Here is an 11,610-nt window from a genome sequence, read left to right on the forward strand (position 1 = left end):
ATGTACCCTCCCCATACGGTTCTCTCTGTGAGGGGGAAAACAGGAGAAAAAGGTCTGAGCGCCTTTTTAAACAACCAGGTAAATCCTCCACTCCAGATGTGTCACCCTCATCAACCAGAGGCGAGCGTGGTGTCAGGATGCCTGCCTGGTTGTTCTTGTCAAGACTTATCAGGCCTGTCTGGGCTTTGTTTCTGTCTTGCTGAGTTAAAACCTCAGCTGCTGTGAAGGTTAGAGTCTATGTGTGGGAACAGACAAGGACAAGCTTACTGAAAGCAACAGAGTGACGAGGTGGTCAAGAGATCAGGAAGTCTGTCAAAGTGCTACTTAAGAAAGAGTTTGAACCTCTGCTTCCTCGCATCATTTTAACATATATGATCAGTTGTTGATGTTTGATGCATTTTAGGTCTTGTTTTAAGGCAGTTTGAAATTATAAACAATCTTTTTTTTATCCCGCTAGTAGCGTGGCTCTATGGATCACAATGTTGATCTGTCGGTCAGTTGGTCTGTTAGTGTGGTTTAGACTGAAAAAGCTCAAAACCCAGTGAGTGCAGTACAGCTGTGCTTTGGGTTTAGTGCTTATTGGCAAATGTTGGCTTTCTGGTGATCACAGTAAATATTACACCTGCTGAACTTCAGCACTGAGAACATGTTAGCCTGATGGCATTAGCATTTAGCTCAAAACATCTGACAGACCACAGAAATCTAAACATTTGGACTCTGACTGACTGACTAACTAGAATCTCTTTCTATTCTGTGTGCTCTTTGTCCCAGCACATTTTTGCAAAATTAAAATTGGCTTCATTCAAAAATAATAAATAAAAATGTAACATGTAGGCCAGTCTACTGACATATCACAATGAATGTGGCTATGCTTTAGCTTGCTAATGGTTGAATTGTAGAGCTGGAACAACTATATCTTTTGTGACTGAATGACACTAATTTAGTGTAAATGCAAAGCTTTAAGTAGAGCTCATTTTGTCTTTATCCTTCCATGTTAATTTAATCTCACCTGTTGAGCAGCTTCATTTTTAGGAAACTGCAATTTTGCAAGCTAATGCCTCTGTTGGAACAATTCAAATTCATTTTTCATGTAGTATTTATATTGATGTTACGACCTCGCCACACTTTCTAATATTTCCAAAGAGGGCATTTTAAAAAGCAACTGATAACTAAAGCGTGGACGGGCTACATCCACTGCTTACCAGTCATGTCATCGGACTCATATGCACAGCTGTGCCTCATTCACCTGAAGGATTCAGATTTGTCTCTGAAGAATTTTTTTTACATTAGCTCACACTCGAATCGTCTCACACTGTGGAAGAGGGAACCAGACGAGTTGTGATGAATTTTTTCAATCAACCTAATTCATAAATTGATTTGATGAATACTGATTGTTCCAGAAGTGCTTTGGACCACAACAGCTAAACCCTCCTTCATGATTGTGCTTGGCAGGGATTACAGCAATGGCTGCAGGCCAGTGAGCCAGAGATCAACCTCAGGAAGTCTTCTGTCATTACTGCATTGTAAAAGCATGAGCTAGCAGCCATGCTAACAGCCTTACATCAGCTTGGCAGTGCTCTGAGCTGGATGCTAAGTATGCTCATAGTGACAATTATACCGCGCTAATGTTCAGCGAGAGATATTTACAACTCTAGTTTAGCATAGCATGCTAAAAGTTACACTAAAAAAAACTACAGCTAAGTGTTTGCTAACATTAAAGTTTAACACGATGACGGTGCTAAATGAAAGCTAGTGGGATCACCAAAGAAATCACACCTTATCCTGTGGGCAGTTCAAATATCAGTTGTCAAATTTCTTGGAAAGCTATCTAATAGAGTCCAAATGAATGTCTCTACAGTATTTAATGGCAACCTGTCCAGTAGGTCTAATTACTGAGATATTTCCAACATTGGCCTCAACTCAAGTGCACCACTACTGGGATAAAACACAGACCATAATTTGGGTGATTTTTATAACTTCATTTAGGCCATCAACACATGCTTTGCTATCTGTAGTTAATTTATACTGCACCCCGAATGAAAGAAGCTTCTGGTACATTTCAGTGTATTTTGTATTTCAGAATGTTCTTGGTACAACCTATTTCAGTTGGCGTATTTATTTTTCTGTCTAAAACCCCAAAATCAAAGTTTAGTTAAAGTTATTTCCAATTCAAACAGAAGGATTTAATGGTCCTTTAGAAGCAGTGCAAGTTTTATGACTCTGGAGCCCATTAAATCAATTCAAAACCAACAAGAAATTCTTTAAAAGATTATTATTATTATTTTATGGTCAGACTGGACTGGATTTGACAGCAACCCAGTGGGAGAGACCAGTCTGATGGACATTTAGATTTAGAGAGATTTTCTAATGTAATAAAAATCTAATTTTGTGTTTTTTTTTCATAAGCCCACATCTCAGAAAACGGTGACTAGTGCTCATTTCATTGCATGTTTGACAAAAAATAAAAAGAAATAAATGCAGGCTGAAAGCAACTGAAGCTTTAGTCATTTCAGCTATCTGCCTTACATGCGGGCCAAGGTTACTTTGTGATTAGGGGTTTGATTATTTGACAGGGTTCATTTGTATCAGTCGATATGTAGGATGGATCTGTATTTTAATGAAGTTGTGAGAGAACTTAAATGATCTCGCAGGCAGGAAAATCGACCTCTGGATTTAGATAAATCTTTATTCTGCCATAATACACCAACGTGAGATTTTCTGATTATCTTTCCCAGTTAATCACATTCAGCGAAATCAAATATGGTTCACTTTTCATCTTTGTGGTCTCCCACGCATGAAATCCATCCAGCTGTCTTCTTTCTCCCTCCCCCTCTCCTCTGCAGGAGGATATCAAACTCCTGGCTGAGCACCGGCTGGTTCACTATGACCATCGCCCTGGAGCTGTGCGATAGGATCAATGTCTACGGCATGGTGGCCCCGGACTTCTGCAGGTGAGACAGCGGGGCTGAATGCAAATTATCATCATCAGCTAACCAGCGAGCCTCATCACTAAGAGTTTCTAAAGCAGAGCTGTGTAAGCAGCTGCTTTGAGTGCATTCAAATTCATAGCAGCACACCCGCCTGACATGAAAGATTAAAACTGTAAATGTATTCACGCAGCTGATAAATAAAATGTCACTGTAAAAAGGCTAGCATTACCAATCCTGAAACATCACACTGGTTTTCATATCTATGCGCACCTGTGAGACATGAGAGGGAAAAAAAAGCAGAGGTCTCACTCTGCTCCTGTTTTAACAACCTCAGCGTCCGGAGATGAAAAATGAAACCAACAAGGAGGTGCCAAAAACTGCAGTTCCTCGCATGGCCACTTGAGGCTGGCTCCCAAAGTGAGTCAGTTTCCTCAAGGCCCCATGTTGAAATGCCCAATTTCACAGCGGAAATATACATGTCTAGAGCTAGGTGTTGGTCTCTATAGCTAATATCCCTTTTCATGACAACTCTATGAGGGGTGGCCTTTCATTTCGTTTCATTTATATTAAGGCTTAAAATTCTGCACAGTTAAGTATGCGGCTGCTTTGAGAGACCGCTTGTGGTTTTTCATGCAGTTATCAGATAAATAGTATAGCGTGCTGGGCAGTTAATTGTAGTAACAGACCTGAATGGAGGGACAGAAGCTGGTTTGTTTCAGATTAACAACAACCGACCCTTTTAGCTAGCAGACGTCCGCTGCGAGTCGGTGAACTCTGGAGGACAGAGCCATGTTACCCTTTGTTTACCCTGGCTTTATCCACCTTTTTTGTTTGATTCTATTTATTTTGTCTGTCACACAGCATCTCCACAGCTCATTCTTCATTCCTTCCATCCTCAAACAAACAACATCCAACAATATTTGTACTCCCCAAAATCCTGGCAGAAGACAGTTGTATTTCTTGCATGAATGGATTTAGATAAAACAGGCTTTGTTCACCCTCCCTGTCATATTCTGGATTATTCAGTGTGGGAATGCAGACTTCTGAAGATCCAGCCCATGAACCAGAACGCAGTCTATGTGAAAGTGGTGAGCTTACATGAGGGATGTAGCCACACGTGGCAGGTCATGCAGGAGTCATGCTTTCAAGTTTTTCCAAGATGTTTTAGGTCAGGTTGACACATCCACTCTAATTCAAATTCAAATTAGATGATGATGTCATTCTGCCTCACACTCATCTGGCTCTCGTTGCTTTTTTCATGTCCAAATGTCACTGGTATAAATTTTTGTTGTCAGATTACTTCATGTATAAAATTAATGTTTCAGCGCAAAAATAAAATGTTGGCTACAGGTTGTCAGTGAAGGTTCAAGGTGCAGTAGATACTGAAATGTTGCAAAGATGTGAAATTAAGGACAGGTAAAAGTGAACTTCACAGGTGAAGATTTGGTTTGGTTTCAATCCTTAGATGCTAAGAATTTGCAGCAGCACAAGTTATTGTTGCAGCAGGAGCATCAGTGTTTATTTGACTTCTTAGTTTAAGTGATGGGTTCCTACATGAACACAAAACTTTAAGCCACGATCAGGACAGTTTATGTTAATTGACTTTTGAGGGATTTCTGTGTTTATTCTCTTTCTCGCTGTTGTGAAGAGGTCAGGATTTTGAAACATTTGAACTGCAACACCAAATATCTTTTCCAAGAAATGAAATCTTAAATATGGCAGAGTAACAGCAAATAAATACAGTAAGTAGGCCTGCATAATTTAACACAAATGAATGCTAACCATAAAACAGTACCATATTTTAGCCACATTAAATACCAAAATACATAATAAATGCAGAGTGCTGCTTGTGTTTATTGGCAGCATTTGACAAAAAGAAAAGCGTATTTTTATTTATTTATTTTTTAAATCTGCATCCACACTTTATTTCCCTCTATTTCACAGTGAAATTTACACTTTGGGAATCCACATTTCCTGTGTGGACGGCCGTGCAGATTTTTTTTAAATAATAATGGCGGCGAAACACCATAGAAATGCAAAGAACTATGGGATACGCTTCTCACTCCATCAGAGTCTTAGCAGCTTACTCATCCAGCCTCATTAGCAGAGTTTAATGGTTTGAATTACAGCTTGTCTCTCATCTATCTCAGCCAACACTTTAAATGGAGGATTTTATTGGACAAGGAACAAATCTTATTATATTTACCAATAAAAAGAACAAATAGTAAAATGTTTAGTATGTCTTTGCTCTTGGTTCTGATAGATCACAGAAGTATTGTTTTGTTTGGGGTTTAGGCACAAATTCAGTCACGATGATAATGGAGAGGAAACGTCGATTCATTTCTTTAAATAAATGGAGAGCTTAGGCTGGTAATCATCAGTCTTCTTTAGTTCTCTTAATGAGTAAAGTAGATTCAGCTGGATGTGATGCAACTGAGAATTCAAAAACCATGTTTCTGTAATGTCATGTCAGATATGTCTGCAGGACTCGAAGGGTAGATTTTTATAAAGCCAAAGCATTAATAATCAACGATGCAGCGACTGCTTTATTATCAGAAACATGTATTTCTATGCCCTCCTCTTTTTCTGGAATTGTTTTCTGTGTTTTTAAGTGGCTGCTTGCTGTTTCTGAAGTTCCTTTGCTGTTTTTCAAAAGAACAACACAATCTGCCGACTCATGAAGGACGAACAGTGTTTGACACTGATCTGGACCTTTAATTTTTTTCCTTTTCACTACTCTCAGCTTATTTTTTTAGGCTTTTCTTAATAGCTTCATTTCACTGCTGATGTCCGTAGAGGGACGAGGGACTGACTTAAAACAATCCCTGCAAGATTTTATGACACTGTATTGTTTAATGTGGACTTAATAAGGAATATTTCGCTATATGAGCCGGTCACTTGAAAAATGAAACGTAAAAGTGGTTCTGTGTGTGTGTGAGAGAATGTCTGCCGGTCTAAGATAAGTCTGAACAGTCTGAAATGGACCGATTTAACACTAACAAATTCAAGGACATAAATTGTTTAAAATACAAGAGTTCTATCATCATAGCAATCATTAGTTAGATTGAAGAAACAAGTAAGTTTTATGGAAGGCACATTAAGCCGTCAGAATTATTAGCAGCATCCGCAGGGGTGCGCTTGCTCTATATGGCCAAAAGTATGTAGACACATTGGTGTGAAATATTTAGGCCACAACATACATAAAATGATATTTTAGACAATAGTTTGGGGAGGGCTCTTTTCCTGTTTCAATATGATGCCACTCTTGTGAAGGTCCATAAAGTTTTCCCCAGTTTGGTGTGGATGACTGGCCTGCACAGAGCCCAGACCTCAGCCCCATCCAGGACTCTAAGCCAGGCTTTATCACCCAACATCAGTGTTGGATCTCACTGATGCTCTTGTGGCTGAATTGGAGCAAACCCCTGCCTTCCCAGAAGAGTAGAGGCTATTTAAGCATGTAATCTTCAAGTGTCCGCATACATTTGGCCATAAAGCGTATACACATATTTGCCTTTCTTCATGATCTTGTAAAGAGAGGATAAATCTTTATTGATCCCCAGAGGGGAAATTTGGTTATTGCAGCTCTTCAAAGACGGTAATCAATACAGGCAAACGGAGAAAGTAAAAAATAAATAATTACTGGTGTATGAAATGAAAGTAAGAAAATACAAGAGCAATTTAAGTAATTAGTGTTTATGTGTAGTATAAAATTCACAGTATGAGGTATAATGTCATCAGCATGCACAGACATAAAAAAAGTGTTTTGAGCGTTTGAGAGAACAGCACAGGTATATCATGTACTTTTGGATCTAAATCCATTCAGTTTGTGGAAGCCTTTAATTTAGTCAAATGGGAAGAGGACAGGAAGGTTAATGTATTTTTTATTTTGGTACAATTTTGACAACGTGTAATACTGTATCTAATTAAATCTGTCAACCTTCAGTCAGTGATGTTGCAGAGGCACAGCAGTCTGTTGTTCTCTGTGGGGGCAGACAGGACCACTGAGGAAATAACTTATTTTAACTTGTCAGTTTTATATATGTTTACTTTTTATATCCCCCCTCCAACAACTAAATGCTCATACAGGAAGGGGCTGGAGATGCAAATTTCTGAAGGCAGGCAGCAGTGCAGCAGCAACGATTCAGGACATGTTTAAAAAGAAAGGACATACATGATTGGAGGATTTACATGCAGAACAGCCTCCATGTCTGCCTGATCTCCATTTGTATACCTTTTCATTATTCACGCTCAAATAGAACTCAGCCTCTTTTTAAAACTCTGTTTTTTTTATTGTTTGGTTTTTCAGCGTTGTACTGCAGGTGGCATTTAAATAATATTTAAACGTGCTAAATTTGGCTGTGTCAGGCCTCCAAAGACAAATAAATGAATGCAGATCATGCCCCCCTCCTCCCAATCAAAATGAAAAACTCTGTGCTGTCATGAAACTCAAGTGATTAAAAGCGTTTTTAAATGTCAACTGTCTCTCCTCCCTCACCATCCCCGCAGGGAGCCTCAGCACCACTCCGTCCCCTACCACTACTACGAGCCACGTGGGCCAGATGAGTGCGCCATGTACATTTCTCACGAGCGAGGGCGGCGAGGCAGCCATCACCGCTTCATCACGGAGAAGCGGGTCTTCGCCAACTGGGCGCGGACTTTTGATATCCACTTCTACCAGCCAGACTGGAGCCCCCCGCCGCTCCCAGCCAATCGGACGCTGGCGGGGACGCTCACAGCCGCGCCACCGGTGCCTCAGAAGACGTGACTGGTGTCGGAACGTGAAGAAAGAGATTCATCTCAGAAAGCCTGAGGATGGGGAACGTTTCAAGTGAGGGCTGCTGCACCCTTAACAAAAAAAAAGGTTAAAGCACGAAGTAAGCAAGAAAACAGTTACCACAGATGAAGACTTTGGTCTTGTTGATCCTGCTGGACCTTTTTTTTTTAATGAACATTTCTCCAGTTCCATCAGGGCATTTTGTTACGTGTTCATCTTGAAAACAGCGTCCGCTCTCAGTGCATGCATGCAGTGTCTTACTGTGAATCCTCCTTGTTTTTGTGCATACATATGTGTGTGTATGTGTGAGTGTGTGTGCGAATGCGAGTGTGTATGCATATGTTTACCAGAGGGATCACAGAAGACACAAACTTGAGTTTGGGCTTGTCACAAAGGCTCTGTTGGATGAAGGATCTACGCAGGATTCACTGCTTAGAGTTCACTAGAAGAAAAATACCATTACAGTACTCGTAAATCTAACAGTGTTGTTCTGGTCACAGTCTGTGCTGAATACTAATATTACTGTAGCTTCAGTTAAATATGGCCATTTGAAAGTATGCATTCTCACCGGTCAGATTTCCTTCTGTGGCATTCAGAGACTGAGGAGGTCAAGTTGAATGAGGTTCCTTACAAAGGCTCTAACTCCTGCAGTGCAGGCATTCACTACTGACTTTCATTTGTACTGCCTTTCTCATGTGTGCATTGTAGACTCGCTAAAAGTGTCACCCAAGTCAAACTTTGCGAGGCAGCGCAGCCGCCTCCGCCGAGCGTGTAACATTGACCTGGGGGTTTTATCTCATGCGTCTGCACCTGTACGTATGTATCATAAGGCTTTGTCGGCTCCTGTCACCAGTTAATAGCGCGATTTATAGCTACAAGCTGGATTTCCATGTAAATGCACCAGCTGTGTCACACAAGACAAGCGGGAGATTAAGATCGAGTGCAGGGATGCAGCAGCGGCATCCATTCCACATTCATCTGCTGCTGCTGCCTCCGTGAAAAGAATCGCCTCGCAGGAGAATTACACCATTTTTTTGTTAAACTGATGAGAATGTGATCTGTCACTCTGCCCCTCTCTCGCTGGTGGACTCTCCTCTCATCTGATGGAGTATATTCTACTTGTAGACTGCCCCTTCCTCTCTCTGAGATCCTCTATTTTCTCCTCTCCTCCATGAATGAGAATCAGGTTGTCAGTCCGGGGAAAGTGATGAGACGTGTGGTTATCGTAATGATACATCCCGGTGCTAAGTCCCTATTGATTTTGCCCTCATCCCTGTAATGTGAGTAATGAGAAGAGAGATGCAGTAGGTCAGATACATGGGTGCTCACACCACCAGAACGTGTTTCTCATCATGCCTCCTCAGCAGAGGTGAGACGATTGCTTTTCACGGATCACAAACAGATGTGAAAGTGCTCCTGTACAGTATGTTGCCTGAGTCCTGATGCCCACTTTGGGCCGGAGCAAAGTCCAGCATGTGTGTTTGTTTTCCAGAGATGCTGACTCATCTGCAAGTGTCTGTGCACAAAGACTTGTGTTAACGAAATGACAAGCACTTCAGTATTTTTGTTTGTCGCCTAATTAACTGAATCACAGTATGTTGTTTTGGGTTGCAAGGTTACCATGATGAGTTGTTTTTTGTGTCAGAAAATAGTGAAAAATGCCAATTGCAGCCTCCCAGAGCTCAAGGTGACATTTTCAGATTGATTGTTGTATAAAAACAGTTCAAAACCTGAAGGTATTAAATTTTCGGTGATATAAAACTGAGAAAACCTGAAATATCTTCACATTTGACAAGGTGTAATGTTGAAATTTGAAATGTATGCTTCACAAATAACTCGGAGGAATAGTTTGACATTTTGGGAATTGTGATTATTTGCTTTCTTGAGTTAGATGAAAGGATTGATATATCATCTCTCATGTCTATAACTGTAAAAAATACAGCCAGAGCCACCAGCCAGTTAGCTTAGCTTAGCATGAAGTAAAAAATAATAATGATAATAATAATAATAACAATAATAATAATACAATCAGTTTCACTATTTCTTGATTCCAGGAAGTTCCTGATCCCAGGCAAGAAATATCCCAGCACATAACCTCACATTAAAAAGGCAGAAGTGTCATTTTTACATTTGATTTTGTATGTATAAAACAAGATCCAGTGGATTACTTGGTGAGGTGATGGTGAAAGCCTTTGCTCTAAGCTAAGCTAACCTGCTGCCAACACTTATGTACTGAACAGACATGACAGTGGTGTCAGTCTGAACATCTAAATCACAGGAAGAAAATAAAACAAATTAGATCAAATTATTCCTTTTAAACGATTAGTCAGTTGTTCTCAATTATTCCACTGATCGATTAACTGACTAATCATTTCAGCACTGATGTTCTCAGTTTTCTTCTCTTTTTGCTAAGAACGGAAATGTGTCATTCCAGTAAATAAAATACGTTTTATCAGTAGTCCAGCATCCATCAGTTACTGCTCTGTGAAGGTGAGTATCATGTCTGTTTTTTGTATAAGAGCCCCCGTAAACGCAGATGAAAGATGGAGATTTTGTGGGGGATGGGAGGCCAGCGACTCACCTTCACCCTCCACTGACGACAGCCGCCATTTTGACTTCTCAATCTCTCTCTTCCTGTCTGGTTGTGACATCAGGCTGTGTCATTCTAAAATAATAATGAAAGACTGGCAGAGCTACAAGGCCATTACTGCCCAGAGCTACAAACGGATTCCCCGCTGTATTCATATCAGACTGCAGGAGCTTTTTTTATTTTTATAAACAGCACCATCATCACCCGAAGGTAAAGCACATAGAACGAGGTAGCGTAAGGAAATGAAGGGAATATGAACGTATTCAGCAGAGTGCCAGGAACACTTCAATGGACTGGTTGCACAGCGGATATCCTGACATGTCCTAGCAGGTGTCTTAATGATGGCTGCTTTTCACTTGGAGGAGGTCTTGCTATTCTGCGTGCTGGTTCACTGCCGCTGAGCTGTCATTACGCTTATTAAGTCCACCTGTGCTTTTCCTGCTGCGGCGAGTCAATGTCTGCTGAGCAACTGGTCCATTATTAGACAGCTGAATTCGAGAAAATGTTTTTTTAATATGCATTTAGGATGACTGATGGCTCATTACAAAGTATATCAAAAACTATAAAAAGGGCTGAAAAACTAACTGAATGTTTTTCTCTTTATCGTCTTCTAATATGCACCTAAAATACTAGCATTTATCACAATGCTGCTGAATGGAATAATTATTTTCATTATCAATAATAGTGGGGATTTTGATTAATCTTTTAATTGTTAAGTCTATAAACAGGGTTTCTGCACCAAGTGGAATGTAGAACTTATAAAAGAACTTTTTAACACCACAGTCACACCAGGGACATGATGAAAGCCTGATGAAAATGGTCCAGAATTATTTACATCCCACTTTTTCAGAACTTACAGCAGTATATATTTAACAATAACTGCTAATGATATAATTAAATCAATGTCACCTGGACCCAGATAGGCAGCCAAAATACATATATGGATTTTACTTAAGTTCACGGGAGTCTATGCTAAAACTGAATATTGGTCTTTATGAGTAGGTGAGCCTCCCAGCAGTAATGATAATTTTTGCTACACGCCTGAAGATCCTGATGGAAACAATCTCCTCCTACATGCAGAAGCCAATATCACAAAAATCCCAGGTGTGCAACATCTCCTGACACGCAATCAAATACAGAAACATCTTGTGACTAACATTACTGCCTTTACAGTACCTGAAAACATATTTAAGCCTTGAAAATTATATCTGAGTTTTTAATATCCAACAAGGAATTTTATGAGGAAGCGGAATTCATGGCTTTTTAAGGCTTCACAAGACCTGCAGATACCTTGAAAAAATGTCAGAAAATAGAGA

At 40.1% G+C, this 11,610-nt stretch overlaps 1 protein-coding gene across 1 annotated transcript in view; it reads left to right on the forward strand.

Moving 5' to 3' along the window:
* The window catches only part of st6galnac5a (ST6 (alpha-N-acetyl-neuraminyl-2,3-beta-galactosyl-1,3)-N-acetylgalactosaminide alpha-2,6-sialyltransferase 5a), a 43,136-nt gene extending 32,974 nt beyond the window's left edge, over nt 1–10,162 (forward strand). The window contains exons 4-5 of the mRNA XM_046407455.1: nt 2,844–2,951; nt 7,437–10,162. Of these exons, the coding sequence (XP_046263411.1) occupies nt 2,844–2,951; nt 7,437–7,695 (367 nt within the window). The 3' untranslated portion in view covers nt 7,696–10,162. The remainder of the gene's footprint in view (nt 1–2,843; nt 2,952–7,436) is intronic.
* The last annotated feature ends 1,448 nt before the right edge of the window (nt 10,163–11,610 follow it).

This window comes from Scatophagus argus, chromosome 13 (genome assembly GCF_020382885.2).
Source record: "Scatophagus argus isolate fScaArg1 chromosome 13, fScaArg1.pri, whole genome shotgun sequence".
Classification (NCBI taxonomy): Eukaryota; Metazoa; Chordata; class Actinopteri; family Scatophagidae; genus Scatophagus; species Scatophagus argus.